The sequence below is a fragment of the Carassius auratus genome, chromosome 47 (assembly GCF_003368295.1).
Source record: "Carassius auratus strain Wakin chromosome 47, ASM336829v1, whole genome shotgun sequence".
NCBI lineage: Eukaryota > Metazoa > Chordata > Actinopteri > Cypriniformes > Cyprinidae > Carassius > Carassius auratus.
Window position 1 is genome coordinate 4,234,137 of NC_039289.1, and position 19,455 is coordinate 4,253,591.

General features: G+C 38.3%; 1 protein-coding gene across 3 annotated transcripts; it reads right to left on the reverse strand.

The window, feature by feature from the left end:
• Window positions 1-11,866: 11,866 nt before the first annotated feature.
• On the reverse strand, window positions 11,867-19,308 carry LOC113064830 (scaffold attachment factor B2-like). Of its 3 annotated transcripts, none has more exons than XM_026235786.1 (21): window positions 19,023-19,308; window positions 17,822-17,909; window positions 17,546-17,604; window positions 17,215-17,442; window positions 17,082-17,135; window positions 16,949-16,994; window positions 15,749-16,190; window positions 15,349-15,395; window positions 15,176-15,273; window positions 14,940-15,089; window positions 14,503-14,600; window positions 14,374-14,417; window positions 14,200-14,282; window positions 13,966-14,111; window positions 13,560-13,856; window positions 13,292-13,426; window positions 13,163-13,205; window positions 12,979-13,079; window positions 12,822-12,880; window positions 12,689-12,743; window positions 11,867-12,319 (listed from the first exon to the last, which is right to left on the reverse strand). In XM_026235786.1, the coding sequence occupies exons 1-21, from the start codon at window positions 19,173-19,175 to the stop codon at window positions 12,199-12,201; spliced, it is 2,547 nt and encodes an 848-aa protein (XP_026091571.1). In that variant the 5' UTR covers window positions 19,176-19,308; the 3' UTR covers window positions 11,867-12,198. The 3 variants fall into 3 exon arrangements, with proteins under 3 accessions (XP_026091571.1, XP_026091570.1, XP_026091568.1); XM_026235785.1 differs by having other exon boundaries at window positions 15,349-15,392; window positions 16,949-16,997; XM_026235783.1 differs by having other exon boundaries at window positions 16,949-16,997.
• Between the last annotated feature and the right edge of the window lie 147 nt (window positions 19,309-19,455).

Genomic DNA, 19,455 nt, shown 5'->3' on the forward strand with positions numbered 1-19,455 from the left:
AGGTCAGTTTTGTGGCAGTACTACAAACAATGTACCAACAACACAACCGAGGAAATACAGTAGAGTGTATTTCCCTTATTTAACAATAATATCAATTTAACATATCAAACAATTTTATACAAATAAAGTACATTTATTATGTCCAGTACTTAAAAAAATGAATTGTTTAATTTGATAACATTTTAAATTGTTAATGTGTTATGCCTTCATTTGATTACCACAGTTTTTGATAACAAATTTTTATTAAATCATAAATCCAGAAAATTTTTAAAGAAATAACACAGACTTTGAAACAAATAACAATAAACAGGGTCTTATTATTTTATTTAAAAAATGTGTCTTGTGAATGTAGTTGATTAGACATGCTTTTAGACCATAAAAATGTAAATAAAACATTCAAATTGAAACCAGAAAAAAAGAATTTGGGAAAAATAAGACATGTTATAGTGCCTTAAAAAATATTTTTTACATTTAAAAATTTAAGAAACTGATGTTTAATTATTTATACTACTTTATTTAGATATATAATTTAAATGAATACTACTCAAATCTAATTTAACAATTTAAACAGGATCTAGAAAAGTTTCATCTGAGAAAAAATATATATTTGGGAAAGATTTATTCTGGTTTACTCATGCAGTTACTGTAAGGCATTGTAAGTCTTGCAGTTTCTTATTAGCAAACGTGTCCATTTGTAATTCATAAAACTCATTAAACTTCCAAGAAGATTGTTTCTCTGAACTTTACATGAGAGCACATTCTTTCCTAGAAGTACTTCCCAAAGACCATCACTCCACACCCAGACCCCCACCATCCGCTCTACAATTTTTCAATAGGGTGTCTAGGGTTTGAGTGATGTTATCAGATAGCTTTGCTTCAATATCATGTTGCATGTCAAGGACAGAGGTCACATACCAAAGGTCTAAATGGCACATAAGCATAGTCACCCACCATTGAGTATTATAATATTTTTCCATGCTTGTGTTGCGATCCTTATAGAGAGGATGGGCTGAAAATACCTGGTTTTCCTTCCCAGGCCAGACCAAGAACCCCGCTGAAGTCTCTGTTGGTCAGGAGACAAGAAAGGCAGTAGTTGCTCCAGTTCATCTCGGAAAACAGACTCAATAGTTTCTCAGCCCCAATGTGAGTCTTGACAGGAGGACTGCTGGGATCTTCCTCGGTGATCACCTGAAATATATGGCAACCTGGCTGTGCATTTAAATCATTGACAGGGAAAAAGTGTCAGGGTCTTGGCAAGGAGGAACTCAGGTGCAGACAGGATTTACAACACAAACAGGTTTATTTACAAAAAGGGGAAAACAAAACCCACGAGGGGGAAAACAGGACTAAGGCAGATACAACAATAACTAAACAGGACTGATTAGTCAAGATAAACAAAGACTCAACACAGGAGAACACTAACTACAAATAACACTCACGGTTATACAGGATACAATATCTCAATCACAGGTGAGGAACACACATCACAATCACAATCCTTAGGGAACAAATCTCAATGAACCGACGCAAGACAGAGCACTCTAGGAAAGCTAAATAGGGGGAACAATCAAGACACGACAGGTGGCACAGATGGGACAATCAAGACACGACTAGGTTAACAAGGGGGGCGGGGCAAGGGAACGAGACAACACAAGCACGGGTCTGTCATGATCCTGCCTCAAGACTAGGAAAAATCAAGGACACGAGGGCAGAATCATGACAGAACCCCTCCCTTAAGGAGCGGCTTCCAGACGCTCCTCAAGGGAACATCAAACACGAGACATGACTGACTGGACGGACTGGGACAACGACACAAACCAACAAGACATGACAAATAATAACAACGGCAAACATGAATACACAATGGCCGGGTTAGGGTGGCAAATCAAAAAAAACAAACAGGGAAGGAGGAGGAGGGAGCACAAAGTTCATGGGGGACAGACCAGGGTGGGTGGGAGGGGTAGGGATCTTAGGAGGACAGGACGAAGGCTGACGACGGGGGGTACGGACAGGTCTGGGTGGTGAGGGGTCTTACGAGATGAGACACACTGTACTAGAGTCTTTGCTGCAGAGTCGGCCGCGGCACTCTCCTCCGCTCTCACGACTGCCGACTTGCATACAGCCCTCTTCTTTGCCGGCTCGGGCACGCCAGCGCTCACCGCTGCTGACTCGGGCACGCTCACTGCTGCTGGCTCGGGCACGCCAGCGCTCTCCGCTGCTGGCTCGGGCACGCCAGCGCTCTCCGCTGCTGGCTCGGGCAAGCTCACCGCTGCTGGGTCGGGCACGCCAGCGCTCACCGCTGCTGGCACGGGCACGCCAGTGCTCTCTGCTGCTGGCACGGGCACGCCAGCGCTCTCCGCTGCTGGCACGGGAGGAGACGGGGTCACAGGACCGGCAGGCCCCCTCTTCCTCCTCTTCCTCCTTGGGCGCGGTGCAGAGACCACAGCTGGGTCAGAGGCGGGTTGGGGGAGTTCGGTCTCTGGCAGGGCTGACTCCGACGATTCCGAGGCAGACTCCCACGAAAACCGTCTCCCTCGCTTCCCGGGGAGACCGACGGGTGTGGGAGGCACCTCAGGACTCGGTGAGGGATGTGCCTGATCCCCCAGAGCGGCCACGGCCAGGATACGACCCTCTGGAATCGATGGCAGGTGGGTAGGTGGAGGAGACCTCTGTGGCTCCTCCTCTCGACCGCTTGCTCCGGAGCGACCTCCCCTGGTCCCCCGGAACACCACTAGGCGAGAGCCCTCAAAACCATCCCGCTTGCTGGCTGATGACATCCAGTATTGCCTCCTGTCTGCTGAGTTCCCTTTTGGTCGGTTCATTCTGTCAGGGTCTTGGCAAGGAGGAACTCAGGTGCAGACAGGATTTACAACACAAACAGGTTTATTTACAAAAAGGGGAAAACAAAACCCACGAGGGGGAAAACAGGACTAAGGCAGATACAACAATAACTAAACAGGACTGATTAATCAAGATAAACAAAGACTCAACACAGGAGAACACTAACTACAAATAACACTCACGGTTATACAGGATACAATATCTCAATCACAGGTGAGGAACACACATCACAATCCCAATCCCAATCCCAATCCCAATCCCAATCCCAATCCCAATCCTTAGGGAACAAATCTCAATGAACCGACGCAAGACAGAGCACACTAGGAAAGCTAAATAGGGGGAACAATCAAGACACGACAGGTGGCACAGATGGGACAATCAAGACACGACTAGGTTAACAAGGGGGGCGGGGCAAGGGAACGAGACAACACAAGCACGGGTCTGTCATGATCCTGCCTCAAGACTAGGAAAAATCAAGGACACGAGGGCAGAATCATGACAAAAAGAATTACCTCAGGAGCCATGAAAGCAGAACACTGTATCGCAGAAATAATATGTGGAAAAAAAGGACCTCATGGTGAGGAATTTCAGGTTGAAGTTAAATAAATAAAAAATTTAGAGGCAATAAAATTAATGGAAAAATGTATATGTATATATATATATACATATATATATATATATATATATATATATATATATATATATATATATATAGTGAAAATGTTTAAAATCAATAAATAAAAATAAAAACTAAAAATAATAAAGGTCAAGAGTCAATAAATACCTAAAACAGTCGACAGGAAAATATATAAATAAATATTATGAAATTATTTTAAATTCAAGCCAATAAATTAAAAACAAATGGGTACATCAATATTATGTAATTATTTAAAGTTAGAGACAATAAATAGTTAAAACGTACAACTGAATGAATGAATGAATACATACATTACATAGCATACAACATGCACCTACCTACCTACAAACAGCAAAACTAGGTGTAACTATTTTGTTTACAGTTAGGAATTTCACTTTGAAGTTGACCAGTTGTATACCATATAAACCAGCTTTGTCATAAATGTTGTTTTCTGCTTTCATGTAGGAGGCGACCTGCAAAGCATTAAGCTTACGATTAATTAATTAATCGTAAGTACATATGGATTAATTAATTTCACCATTAATTTCACCTCCTCTTGACACCTTACACAGAAATAGTGATGAACCTTAAAACAGACAGATTAATTTAGCCATAGTAATCTTATCCTATTATTTGATCAGTTGAGACTATGTTCTTCAGAGTTTCAGTTGCAACAGTGAATCCTCCAGAGAGTCTCTTGTCCCAGTCACTGTCAGTGGATTGAGGCATATTTTGGCCGAGAGGGAATGAAAGCACTCTGGGGTAAAAGTGCCTGGTAAGGAATATGAGTGCCAATCTGACCTCTGTTCTTTGAGCAGACCAAGACCCACATATTAGCACACAGCACCGGATTAATATGGTAAAGTTAAAGTGGAGTAACACTCAAGGCACACAGCAATTACACAGTGCCTACACCCAATTACACAAACACCTCTGAATCTATAAAAAAAAGAAATATCACAACTCAAAATATTACAGTATATATATATTATGATTATATTTTATTCTAATATTTACATTTTCATCACCAATAAAAACTATTTTTGGTTTATTTATTTTATTTATACATGTTTAGTCTATTTATATGAATATATTACATATTAACATATTAAATATTTATATATATTTTAATTATTTTTTTATATTTTAATCTGCAAGAATGCATAAAATGTGTCTAAAAAGAGTGAAATTTTTTTTTCAATGTTACAAAAGATTTCTATTTCAAATAAATGTCTTTTCTTTTGAACTTTATATTCATCATTACATGTGACACTGAAAACTGGAGTAAAGATGCTAAAAAAATTCAGCATTGCATATCAGGAATAAATTACATCAAAAAAATGTAAATAGTTTTAAGTGGTAATAATATTTAGCACAATAACTGTTAATATTACTGTATTTTTGATCAAATAAATGCAGCAAGAGACTTTGTTTCTAAACATTACATTTTAATTCCGAACTTCTGAAAGGTTTTTTGTATTTTTTCATTTTTTTTTTGTGTGTAGTACAGATCATTTTTGCTGGGCACAAAACCAAATACAAAAACTTGTTTAAAAAATTTCCAGCTTAGAAACCAGTTAAACAAAAAAAAAAGCAACAAAATAACAGACCCATTATCATTTAAAAGGGTGCTTTTCAGTTATTCTTTGCCAGAAACATTGCTTTTTAGGAATCTTGTAGATGTACTGATTTGGTAAAACAATAAAAATCACCAGCTGTGGAGAGTGAAACAAAAACATTGCGTAACCATCAAAAATTATACACAGACAATGGGAACTTCCCCTAAAGTAAAAGCTCAGGGCAGTCCAGCCCCCACAACAAACCAATCTGGAAAACTCGTCAGATAAAAAATAACAAATGGTTACTTTAACTTGTGGAAATCCTGTTTTTTATTTTCAGCAAACAAAGATTGCATAACATTAAGTTGTACTAAAGTAGCTTTAAGGGCTTTGTTTCTCACAGTAACGAACTTGGCTTTAGTCCATTGGTGACATACAACCCCGCCGTTTCACAGAAGTCTCCAGTGGGATCAAGGAAGGAACATGCTGTGCATCCCAATTTGTGGAGACCCAAAACTGAAGAGGGGCAAAATTTTAGAGTCAACAGGAAAAAATATTGTGTTTATCTACCTATTTGTATGGAGCCCCACACATGGCATGCAGTAAAAAAAAATTGTAGGCTAAATCGTGTGCACGATTAACTTTTTTTTTCTCAATTTATAAATTATGTGCACAATTTACTAATTTCTTCCCTCAATTTGCTAAATTGTGTTCACGAGTCACTAATTTGTTCCCTCGATTTATAAATTGTGCGCACAAATTACTAAATTGTTCCCTCGATTTGAAAAATCGTGCAGATGATTTATAAATCGAGAGAAAGACTAAGTCAATTGTGCACATTATTTAGGAGGGAACGAAATCGTAATCGTATACAAGTTTTAGTACATCGAGGGAATGAATTAGTAAATCGTGCACATGATTTATTTATTTTTTCTTGCATGCCGTGTGCAGGGCTCCATTTATAAATGATTGAATGAATGCATCTTTTGAGTACTAGATCTTGGGAACTCACCTGAGCCACAACAGAAGACAGCTGGTTTTGGACTGGTCGGCCTTCTGCTTTAACCTGGACACTGGTATCTGGTGTGGGTCACAAGATAAAGAAGCAACCTTGAGAAGGAGTCAATGGGAGAGCTTAGGGAAAAGCTCACATCTGTTTTTTCAATGCTGCCACCGAACAAGTGGAAGTGATGTGTTGTAGTAAATATGAGCTTAAAATATATTGCTAGGATGTTATCTGATTTAAAGACACGGCAGGTGGTCCTTGCACTCATTTTGGGTAAATGGCTTTAACCCAACCAGGACCTTCAAACAATAGATAGATTGGACAGATAGAACTCTTTCCCATGCAGTGGGAGACCTCCTAAAAAAGGACAATGTGGTAGAGCAAAATAATTATTGAGTGACATTGCGGAGTGTTGATGTAATGTCTGCCACTTCCATGCGCGATCTTCTGAAAAGCTCTAAACATCTTATTTTTAAATTATTTCCACATTTAGTGTACATTTTAAAGAAATGATTTGGGTTTGTAAATATATATATATATATATATATATATATATATATATATATATATATATATATATATATATATATATATATATATATATATATATATATATATATATATATATATGTATGAGAATAAAAACCTAAACTTAAATGGAACTGAAATTTTTAGTTTTATTAGATTTGTTTTTTTTTTTTTTGTACTTTTAGTAAAATTACTCTTAAAAAAAAACTAAAAATAAGAAGCTAATGTGCTAAAACTTTTAATGCTTTCTTAGGACATCCTGAAGTTTTTCTTCTCAGAAAAAATAACAAAAATTAAAAATAAAATCTATAATTTAAAAAATATATATATATTCATGAATAACTCATTGGGTCTTATTCAGTAAACACAGAGCACATATTTAAGTCTCTAACAATACGTACAAATGATGTAATAATGGTTTATGAACCATATGCACAATAAAAATACATTCTGTTTGTGACTTATGAATGATGCCAAATTACTTTTTAATGTCCACAGACATTCTAACAAAGAAAGATAAAAGGGTCCAATATTTTTGGTCCCACCACTGGTTTCAGATCATTCTTTGGAACAAAATAAAAAGGCTATAGTCATTTTCTTGGATTGGTGAGTTTGAGAAGAGAGAAATGGAGCATGCGAGAATTACTTCCAGACTTTGGCTTCATCCTGCGTGCATCTCTTTCAAGTAGTTGTGCATGTGGAGACCAGGGCAGAAAGGTTTCAGGAGTTGTTTAGAAAACAAATAGGCCTGAATTTATCGAGAAACAATCCACACCAGAGGGGAGCGGAAATTAAAATAAATGTTTATCCAAGGACACCTGCAGAATCAAATGCTAACCAAGAACAGATCTTGTATTTTTTGTAAATCCAAGCAGCACCAATTTATTAAATTACATTTACGTCACTTGAATCAGTACAATTATTATTTCCCTGGAAATTGAACCCAAGACTTTGGTGTCGCTAGCATTGCGATATGACAATGAATTGATGGTGAAATTCAAACTTGCTAAACTGTGCTGTTTTTGTGTTTGTATCTATGTTTTTCATGCGGTCAACACTGATTGGTTGTTTCCTTTACCCAGCCATCTGCGGTGAAACCTAATCAAAGCTGGTCCTCTTCCTGTTAGTTTTAACTTCCAGATGTCGGACAAACCACGGCATTGTCCAAAAATGAGATTTAAATAACAGATCTGATTCGTACAATCAGCTTTAGTCATCAAGCAACTAAAATGGCAAATCCGTTACTAACAATTATTATACTGTAAAAACACAACTATAAATATATCTATATACACACACAAACACACACAACACAGTACATTTGGATAATCATGTTTAACATAAAAATATATATATTTTAATAATGTTTGCTGTAAAACTACATTGTTCGATTTTCACCATAAATTTTATGGTGGTTTATATTTTAACTTTTTTGTACAAATTATAAAACTGGATAAGATTACATGTATTATCCAAATTAATCTTATATAATTTATGGTATGTCGATGGTGTGATTAATATTAAGCATATATAAGTGTAGTTTTTTTTAGATAACAACAGTGCAACAACAGTGATTAATCTCATATATATATATATATATATATATATATATATATATATATATATATATATATATATATATATATATATATATATATATACAGAGAGACCAGGACGGAAAGGTATGCTGTATATGCATAAATACATTAATAAACAGCCTCTGCATTAATGGGAAATGCTCTACAGTAACCTTGAAAACACGTGGAAATGGTGTGACTTCAATCATGAGATCACATGACTGCCAGTATCCAAACACTATACATACACTTGTCTCTCTGCCAATGTTTACCTCCTGCTATACAAAGACAGGAACACGTGTCTTTTCATGACCCCAGTGAAAGAGGTGCACAGACACAAATGTAAATTCCAGAAATTGCATCAAAACAGTTCAGGATACAAAGGTCTGAGACCACTAGTCAAAAAGCACTTTAAAAATTAAATATTGAGCATCTTGAGATTCATTTGGAGCAAATCCGAGCTTTTGTACAAAAGATTTTGCATGCTTAATGTCAAAAACTTCCTTAAAAGAGACAAAGTTATCATATTTTTAATGTGGCCTTAGAATGAATATCCATTACACACTGAGAAAATCTACTGTTACTTACAGTACATGACACATATCTTTAATCCTCTATAGACTGGCCACTTAAAGCAATCATTTCCATGTCAGCTGACAAAGAAAAAAGATGATCAGGATTGAAAAATGGCTTGGCTGAACAGTAAATGCATTACGGTCATTATCAACCTTCTCTATCACATTCATCATTGTAGTTTGTGGTAGAAATAGACACATTTATGAGATTTATAATATTTCTATCAAGTGAACAATCAATCTAATGTGAAATAAATTTGGTTCTCCTCCATGCAACTTCTACACCACTTATTAACAGTGATAAATACTGATTTTTGAAAGTAAACACACAAGGACTAAATCACAGCCTTAACTCAGTGATAAAAGAAATACATTATAATCACTTGACACTCACCCACATCATCCTATTGATAAATAATGTAATGGTGGTCAATGTTGGAGGTGGTGTATCTCTCAGTGGGCTTGACGTAAAACATCCCATTGGCTGTTGTAAGGGAGTCCTTAAACTGACCCTTGACATGAGGATTCCCTCTTATCTTTGAGACAAAATTTTCAGTTTTCTTAATTTTTTTTTTTTTTTTTTTTTTTTACAGTTTTCATCTCCGTAAAATTTATATAATACTTTTGTGGCATTCAAAACACTTAAAACCCTGATGCTTAAGCCTAGTTTCAGACTAAAATGTAATTCTGAGCTGTTTCAAGTGAAAGAAACTTGCACTGATTGATCTTAAAATATGTAATTGTCCTAGTTTTGTCTCAAGATGCACACCATGTCTAAGGCATATTTATAAAAATTGCTTAAATGTATTTAAAAAAAATGTACTTAATTGAACTATGGCATAATCCTGACTTGGTCTAAACCCTGACTATAATACCAGGCCAACGTGTTTCAAAATACCCTACCTGTAGTACTCCTGAGTATATGTGAGATAGATCCACCATCTGAGTTTCATCTTCTGACTAGATATTGAAATCTGTGAAGCTATTTACATCTGGCTGGAGACACAGGTGGAATTCCCTACAAAAATTAAAATATATATAAGTGCTTCATAAAAGTTCATATGTACATATTCAAGTCTAGAAGACGCTCTTGTTTGTTTGGATGCGTCTCACATCTGATGCGCTGGTGGTTTTGTTTTATGAGCTCTCCGCCAAAAATAAATAATGGCTGTAGAACAAATGGTGCAGGTCAAACTACACACCAAAACAAAATACTTCAGGTTTTTTTCATCTCAAAGTCATCTTAATTTTGCCTTAATTGTCTTTTTGTCATATCTCTAATCTTAAGTATTAACAACAATAGTGTTGCTTCCCTTAGCAAGAGCACTAATTATGATTCGAGTGTTCTTTTGTCTGAGTAAGAAAGAGTGTTTTAGTAAGTTAAGCAGGCCAAAGTAAGGGGCCAAAAAACTTCAGCAATCCACACAAATGTCCTTTCATTTACCTCAGATAAACCCACCACCAGCAAGACAAAGCATAAACGTATATCTCTTACCTGTAAAATGTCCTCTAGTTAAAATAAAATTCAGCAGATAAATCTTTGAAAAATCTTCTTAACTCAAAGGGTGCTTGAGGAGTGTTTCTGCTTTTACATGCTTGAACCACACTAGTAACAAGGCATATACAGACTTGTTTATCTGTTTTGAAGGAGGAACACAATTTGAATCCAGTTGCTAAAATATAATGGGAATGTTCAATAAGTTTTGCTCAGGGAAACATGACAATGACACAAGCAAAAGTGTCCCCCAATTTCATGTTTTTCCAAGTCTTTAAATAGGATTTTGTCTTCTGGAAAACTTTCAGAAATCTAGACTGCAGGGGAGAACAGAAATTCTCATGGGTGTGTTGTACAGTAATTGAATTTCCAGCCTTGCTCAGGTGCTGCTCCAAATGGCTTGGTCTACTTGTCATTGTATTTGTAGAGTAGAACATGTGCCAATTCAAACAGCCGAACAATGTTCAGATCTGAAACAATGGACAACATCATTAGACCTGAAGGCAACCAGCAGTTTTTGGATAATAGTTCAGATGGGATTGTTGGGAGCATTATGAACAATTTCTTGGCACATTTCAACAGCATGACATTTTCTAAGAATGAAAATCTGACCTCCAAAACCTGCCTGGATGCGATTGGCCATTTAAGCACAACCTGATCTAATTGTGACATCATTACTTTATGACACTCAAGAACTGAAACATCATACATTGATTTCTCCGCCACCCAGGATATCATCTGTTATGAGTCCCTGGAGTCAAACCAAAGGTTTAATTGATTTTTATCGATATTGTTGTTGCTATTGTAATCACTCTTAAATGCTCAAACATGGGATGACCATTACGAACTCTCGCACCAAAAGTTGCACTACAGTGCTTTGTATTGAAATATTAAACAAAATCCAATAAAACTAACATGGATAATTTCAAGCTACCAATGCACACGAGCTAAAAAAATGCTGGGTTGTTTCAACCCAACTTTGGGTCAAGTATGGACTACACCAACTTTTGGGTAAAAAATTTGGGTTATTCCATATTTGACCCAAATTGGTTGAAACAACCCAACATCCCTGTAGTTTATTTATTATTATTAACTAAAAACAGATTCAGGACTGAATGCAGATGCTCAGAGTGGGGACAATGGCACCCCCTAACTTATAAATGTAATTCATAGTGACATCCAAACCATGAGGAACTACCAGAGTGATTCTAGATAAATAAAAACCCAAATAAATCATTGAGGAAATGGATTACTTTGCAATATGGGAACTTGAGGGTTATGATTAGAAAAATGTATGATCTAATACTCCAGTGATTAGACTTCCACAAAAGGCATCCATTTGATCTTTTGACTTATAAGAGTCATGCAAAGAGTGCATTTATTTATAATGGTTTATTAAAAACCACAGTCCTCCTACTCCATCCTACATCATGCTCTGAATAATCAAGATGTATTGAGCAATTTGTTGGTGGAAATGGTAATCCCATCTGTTTGCTCAGTTAAATGTAAAAAAAAAAAATATATATATATACTTGCACTCTCATAGCTCTGCCAGCAGTCTTCAATTCCCTTAATAATGCTTAGACTAAGAGCGCCACCTAATGGCAACACGATACTAACATGTGCCTCATAATTAAACAAAAGTACCTTTACCTAAGAAAAATCCACAATAAATTTATTGAAACACATCAAAAACAAGTGAACATCAATTTCATGGTGTCAAAGACAGGTTTCATTTGAGCAAAACATTCCTGAGCATTCACTTACAACAAAAAGGACTAAAATCTAAAGATGTGGAATGGAGAAAAGAAAATATTGAAATAAAATCTCTCTTTACACAATGTAACCAAGTATCTGTTCGTCTTTACACCATGAAAAGAAAAGAGGACTTAAAAAATACAACTAAAAAGCCTGATTGGCAATGTACAAGCTGCAAAGTTTCTTTACACACAACTGGTACACAAGGGAAGAGGTTTTAAGTTAATAGCGTCGACCAAATGCTCCGCCTCCCTGCATTCCGCTGCCTTGCATCATCTGATTTGGTCGGTTTAAGGCTCCAGAGAGTGACTGGGACGTCCCTGTCTGTATATATCCACCTCGGCTGCAGAGCAGACAAATTTAAGTTTCAGGTACAACAACAACAACAACAACAAAACGGTACCATGATAACTAGGGGTGCTCCGATCACGATCGGCCGATCGTTAATGCGCATCTCGTCAGTAAAGCCTGTTTTCTAATCAGCGGTTAATTCCATCAGGTGCGTGATTTCACATAGAGCAGCTGTTACTACACAGAGCCGTTGTTAATAGAGAAGATGCGCCAATAAACGCTGAAAATTAACGTGATTTGCGCATCTTCTACCGGCTTTACTGACGAGATGCGCATTAACGATCGGCCGATCGTGATCGGAGCAGCCCTAATGAGAACCGCTAAAGGCCAAACAAGACAATAAAAGCGTAAATCTCGCTACCTTGCCATTCCACCCCGTGCTATGTGACTCTGTCCCGGGACACCTCTGTCTGCTCCTAGGAGAAAGGTAGTAAGTCAGAAAGGAAGAAAACACGCAACCTTTTCTGAACTCAATAGATGTTTATTGGACAAACCTTGCCAGTTTCTGTCCCCGTCCATTTTACGTCCAGGCTCCCAGTCTCTGTTGTCACGACTTTATAAAAGGAAGCAGAGCATAACGACTGAACAGAGTGAGGTCTTTACCATTTAATGAAGCAGCACATCTGACGAGATGAGGAAAAAACAACTTACCCGCCTGGCACTGGCCTCGAAGGATTCATTCCACGCTTGTCAAAGCTGCCAGCCCAATTGTCACGATTGTCCCTGCCATGTCTGTCCCGATCTGAAAAGTGCTGTGAAGGGAGAAAATATGATGAGATGCCGTCTGATACCTGAGAATGAAATCTAATGAAGATCTGTGAAGGACTTTTCTTACCTGGTTGATTCTGTCTCCATGCATACCGCCTCGGTTGACTCTCCTGTTTGAAAAGGCATGTAAATTACAGTATGGTAGCAAAATCTATACACAAGAAATTTGGGTGCTGTTGGATAGAGCTGGCGTTACCTGTCCATCATCATGTCATCCGGAAAGCGGCTGCGGTCTCTGTGGTCAAAGTCTTGGTAGCGATCTTGGCGTCCCAAATCCGACCTTCCACAGCGATCATCCATGTTCATTCTCTTCATCTGCCAATCATCTTTCCTGTACATTTGAAAAAGGAAAGAGGATAAACCCAGACACTTTCCAAAAAGAAGCAGGTAGAGTTAGAAGTTGGTTGTGGAAACCTTGTCTTTTTCTGGTTTTGGAAATTTTTGCCATCCTGCTCTATGCGTACCTGCCATCCATGTCAAAAGGCCTCTTAAGGGAACGTCGGTCCTGTTCAAAGCGTAGCTGGTCCTGTTGTCGCCGCAGCTCCTCCCTCTCACGATGAATGCGCTCCTGTTCACGTCGCCGCTCAAACTCTATTCGGAGACGTTCGCGCTCCAGAAACTCGCGCTCCATGCGATCGGCATTCAGTCGCTGCTTCTCCACCTCCAGCCAATTGCGCTTCCTCATCAACCTCTCCTTCTCCTCCCGCTCCCTGAAGAGGCGGATACGTTCTCGCTCCGAACGGCTGTCACGGTCTCGCTCACTGGAATGTAATTTACAGGTAGAGAAATCAGTGAAAAAACTGCTCAATTGGTTTCTGAACAATACTAGATCAGGTTGATGGGAAGATGATGATGGGAGGCAGTAGTTACCCAGAGTGCCTGCGTCTCTCCACCTCTCTAATCTCTCGATCTCTCTGCCTTTGACGCTCCCTCTCTCGCTGCTCTTTGATCTGGTCAAAAGACAAAATGTCCTTCCTATCCTTGCTGGAGGACTTACGGTCACGACTCTTAGTGCTCTAAAACAGAAATTGGTGCGACACTTCAACAACACTTCCAAAAGCACAAGGCAGTTGGATTTAAAACAGCTCCAATTATGAAACATACTCGTTCTTTGCTTTTTGTTTTCACGCTGATGACTGGCTCTCCTTTTGACTTATCCATCACGACAGTCCTCTCTCCTCCTGGCTCTGTAATGGCAGGATTGAACCATTAAAATCTGGACACCATAAGATACTACTTAAGGTATTAACATATGTGAATCCAAGCTAAAATTTGTACCTTTTCCATCAGAGCTTTCAGGCTTCTCCTCTTTGTTCTCAGATCTGTAAAAATGAATCCATATGATGAGACTAATACACTTATTTGGCATGCAGAGATGTCTTCAAAAACTATTGATCTACAACTTACTTTTCTGTTTTAGAGTCTGAAGAGTGTCTTCTGTCACTGCCAGTCTTTTTGGTATCACTTTTGTCGGCAGGCTTTTTTCCGGCAGGCTCGTTTTTAGCCTAAATATAGATACAGGTCAATCAACTGGCTTTGTGTCCACACTTTGCATCAATAATGTTGACAGCCACCCAACACTGATACAATACTTTATGCACCAGTGTAATTCATAATTGAAAGTGTAGAAATAAAGGCCCTTACACATTAGAGAAACCCTCTGCAAGTAAAGAAGATCCATTTCAAGTGAGAGTCAAGTCAGTTTGAAATAAAACAAATCAAATTAATTGGCTTTCCAAATGTTGGAATTGTCATTGGTGAATGAGACACACCAACGAACACTTGCAGTAATTTCTGGCTTCCTCTAGCATGTTAGCACCTTAATAATAAACTAAACCAGGTACCCTTTCAACTGAAATCATCCGGCCGTGCAGCTCAGTTCTGTGCAGATGACTGATGCACTTTGTTGCCTCCTCAGTAGAGCACATGGTAACGAAGCCATAGCAGCGAGCACCTGGGCTTCGGGCGTTTGTTACTACTTTAGCACCAACAACCTGCAAGAAGTACGGGCATGTAATAATGGATCAGGACACGGTCTAACCTCAGTAAAACCAAACTTCCAATGTCTAGTTTTGCAAACCTTGCCATATTTGCTAAACAGATTCTTTAGATCTGTCGCTCTGGTGGTCGAAGAGAGTCCACTGACCCAGAGGTTCCTTCCGCTAGCAGCTGCGCTACCTTATAGGGCACATAATCAATTTAGAAAAGTCCATAAACAATTTCTTGTTTAAAAGTAGTTCACCGGACTCCCACCTTTATCATCTTTAGAGTCAGGCTTGCTTGATGCATCCTCATCACTACTAGAGAAAAACAATACGGTATTATGAGAAATTGAATGGGCCGTTTAAAGGGGATAACCAGTGTCGATAAACAAATACACACCTAGTGAGGACAAACAACCTCAAGCAATGAACAATGATTTGGATACTACAACTTAAATAGTCAAGTGAAGCCCAATTATGTTAAAACATACCTTGGAATAAGATGGCGAACCAAATTTTTGGTACATTACTTTTTGAAGGTAGAAAAGAAATGACAAAATGGTAGACGAAATGCGCAGTTGGTTACACCTCCCAAGAGCACCCATACTTGTTAAATAAGGAGCCAATGAAACAGAGAAAGCCATTGTTCTAGTAGACAGAAAACAACAAACCTCTTTTTCTGATCATCACCCTCTACAGAGGACTCTTTGACTTCTGAAGACTCAGCAGGTTCAGTCTTCTTGCATTCCTCGACCGCTTCTCCTTTAGATGCCCTTTCCGAATCAACTGCGCTTTCGATATCGCACAAATCTGTTTCGTTAGCATTAGCGGCCTTAGCAGAAGTGCTCTCAGTGTCCACCAAATTGTCCTGAATGTTTTCTTGGTCCTTGCTTATTGATTCAATTTCACTTTGCTTCGATTCATCAATGTCCTTTTCACAGGCGGATGATTCGGCTTCCAAATTGGTGGCCTCCTCGGTGTTAGTGAGGTCCTGCACATTGCCTTCCTCTTTGTGAGAATCCCAGACTGAAGATTTCTCGTCTTCAGTCCGCTCTTCCGTGGTGTCTTCCTTAAGTGGCTCTGATATACAAGACCCGGCTACTTTCTCAATTTCTACGGATTTAACAGGAATAGAATGGCACAGAGTTTAATCACTTCTGAGACATTGCAATGGATTTGGTGGAACTGGACTAGGACGTGGCCCTCTGCTGTCTCATACACAAACAAAGACAAGCTACCGTGTGAAAAGACTGGAAAAACCAAAGCGAGAACAATCAACAAGCTTCCAGACAACAGGCCATTTCTTTTCAGTTCAACTGCACCCCAAATCAAAGGGCAAGCTGTTGACTAGCGAAAGTCACAAGACCCACACCACATCCGAGTGTCCATCATCAACTTTATTACTTGAAGTGTCCGTGATATGGAAGCAGCAGCTTGTGCTGTCTTTACAGGAATTGTGTTTCTTTTGAAACAAGCAAATGGTCCATTAGTGAAATCTCCAATTAAGAGTCCTAAAGAGATTTTGCTTCAGCATGATCCAATTCTTCTCATCTTCTCTTTGTGGTCTTCTTTAGGCAACCTAGAAAAACTAAATTGCATCTGCAACAACCATTTAAGCCAACCTATGTGCTAACTAAAACAGATTACTGGCTCTTTGCATATCTGGACCTTTCAAAAAAGCATATATGACTATAAAGTGGTTCTAAATCAATATAAATGGCTAAATGTCTACTGACAGCAATGCATAAAGCCAGTAATCAACTTTGGATTTCCAGTCTCTTGTTCCTGAGTAACCTGATACATTTATACTAAAAGGACTTTAAGGCTTCACCCTGACCTTAAGAGCAATTCCAGGCAACCCCATACAGTACCTTTCTCACTTTTTGTGTCCTCGCATCCATGCTCACCATCATCCTCCTGCTAAAGATGGAAAATAAGTTGAATAAAAAAAAAACAACACCCATCAGGAAAAAAAACAACTCTCAAAATTGTTGACTTACATACCTGACAAGACGCTTCCTGGTTCTCATTCACATTTGCGTCATTAAGATCCATTTCCTGAAAGCCAAAAGAAAGCGTCACACAATGTGCAATAAGAACAGAACAGCAGTATCAATGGCTAGTTTTAAAAACTTACATCAGATTTACTCATGAAAACACCACAGACATCCTCCACGTCATGGTCATTTGCATCATCCTCCCTCAGGCTGCCCGTGTTCGCTTCGTGCGACAATGTGTCTAGAACCTCTTCGTCATATTCATCTCCATCAGGCCCACCTCCATTGCCCATATCAGCTTCATCTAGGACATTCATGTCCATAATATCCATCTCATGTATGTTCTCTGGAAAAGCATCCGGGTCCTCCTAAAGGAAGTAAAGGCGGCTCTTAGTTTTGATAAACCTATGCAAAATAACCCAACCCAGTTACATAGATCACACCCATGAACAAATTTATATGACGAAGCACCTGGCCATCAACAGAGTCCTCCTCAAGGTTGCAATCATCAGGTTCATCCTGTCTCTTTCCTATAGAGCAAAACAGAAAAATATGTTTTCAGACTTAAACTTGAAGCAAGTTTTGTCTAGATTTGTAACAACATGATAATGTAGAAAATGAGAAAAAAAAAATACTAATAATACTAATAATACTAATATATATATATATATATATATATATATATATATATATATATATATATATATATATATATATATATACACACACACACACACACACTTTTACCTTTTGGAGTTCGCCGAGGTGTTTTTTTAGGAGTTATCTCTAGGTGTACGATGATCTCATCTGGATTCCCGCCCTCTTCTTCAATGGCCTAAAAATGAAAGTATGATTTATAGTCAAATACAAGCATAAACGTCACCCGTCTGCCTACTGTTTACAGTTTCACAACAATCCATAATTCTTTTACAATGACAACGTACACTTTACACTTGCGAAATGACACATTACGCAAGCATTGAATTCAAAACATCCTGCAAAGCAAGTTAGATGTCAGTAACATCCAGACAGTTGTGTGCCTCTCCAGCCAGCAAGGCAAGACAGACCTACCTATTTGGAAGTCGTGTTTTTTTTTATCTGTTATTTTTTGTTATTACTTCGAATAAATGAATATATTTATGACAGCTTCCTTCAGCTGGCCTTTATTAAGCTTCGAGTATGCCTTGGCAATGTGTTCCCTACAACTCCTGTTGCAAGGAAGGAAATTAAAAATATATATTATTGAATCTATTCTTTAATATGATATAGCCTAGGTTTTAAGGAGGTTTATCCATACTTAAGTAAGCCGACTGATTGGTTGCCGCTGCTTCTGGTCCAGTCAGCTGCTATTAAGCTGCAGGTTTTAATAATTCTACTCTTACTGCAATTTTAATAATTAATGTATTCTTAGGAATCTACTCTTTCGTATCATTGACATTTTAAGAGAGGTTTGTCCAGATTAAAGTAGCCAAATAACTGTGATCCCCGATTCAGTCCAGCCAGCTGTTATTGAGCTCCTAGTTTAATGTGTCTCCTATTGTTTTTATACAGTCTATGGTCTCCTATCACTCTCTCTGCAAGGAAATATATTATTGCATGATTATGAATTTCCTTTTTGGGGTCCGTTCTTTTAAATGATTGACATTTTAGGGAGGTAGTAATATGAACATACTAATATATATATATATATATATATATATATATATATATATATATATATATATATATATATATATATATATTATATAACCTTATTCATTTGACAAATTAACACCAGTAATTCAATGCATCAGCAAAATCAGAGAACGAATCGCTTAAAAAGAACACATGTACCGTTACTCCAGTAAACATCCACCCCAGTATGCATGCAAAGCAAGTTTAATCCAATATATAGCAGGGAGTTGTAAAAATGCTTAGACATGTTTAAATCTGGTGTTATATCTCTTGCCTTTTTGAGTCTTTCTGAAAGAAGGCTCTTGTTGCCGCTGATGTCGAGATTACGGCGCTTCAGCTCGGCCTTCAAATCGATCACTCTCAGCTCCGATAATTTACGAACCCCCGCCTCCACAGGCCCCACGTCTGGTGTGGACGATTCTGACATGTTTTCAGGATGTAAGAACGTTACGATGGAAGCAGAAGGACGAGCCTATCTCTCTACCCCGCGCACACTCACCGAATTTTAGACAGAGTGCGATAAACAGCGATTCTCAATCAAAACAAAATGGCGAAGTCCACTAGCGTCCTGCGCATGCGTCTGCCTTGGGATTTTAGACGCATGCGCTGAAGCGTCAGCATGGTCAAGGTCCGTTTGACAGGAGCGCGGGAACCTGTGTTGTACAAGAAGGTTTTTGCGAATAAGATACGTTACAGGTGGGAATGGG

Excerpts from the sequence above, each read along its gene's own strand:
- LOC113064830 (XM_026235783.1), bottom strand. The coding sequence starts at position 19,175 with ATGTCAGAATCGTCCACACCAGACGTGGGGCCTGTGGAGGCGGGGGTT. Across the intron at positions 17,605-17,821 it reads ACCTCGGCGAACTCCAAAAG|GAAAGAGACAGGATGAACCT; the intron begins GTAAAAGTGTGT and ends TTTGCTCTATAG. Across the intron at positions 17,443-17,545 it reads AGGACTCTGTTGATGGCCAG|GAGGACCCGGATGCTTTTCC; the intron begins GTGCTTCGTCAT and ends TACTTCCTTTAG.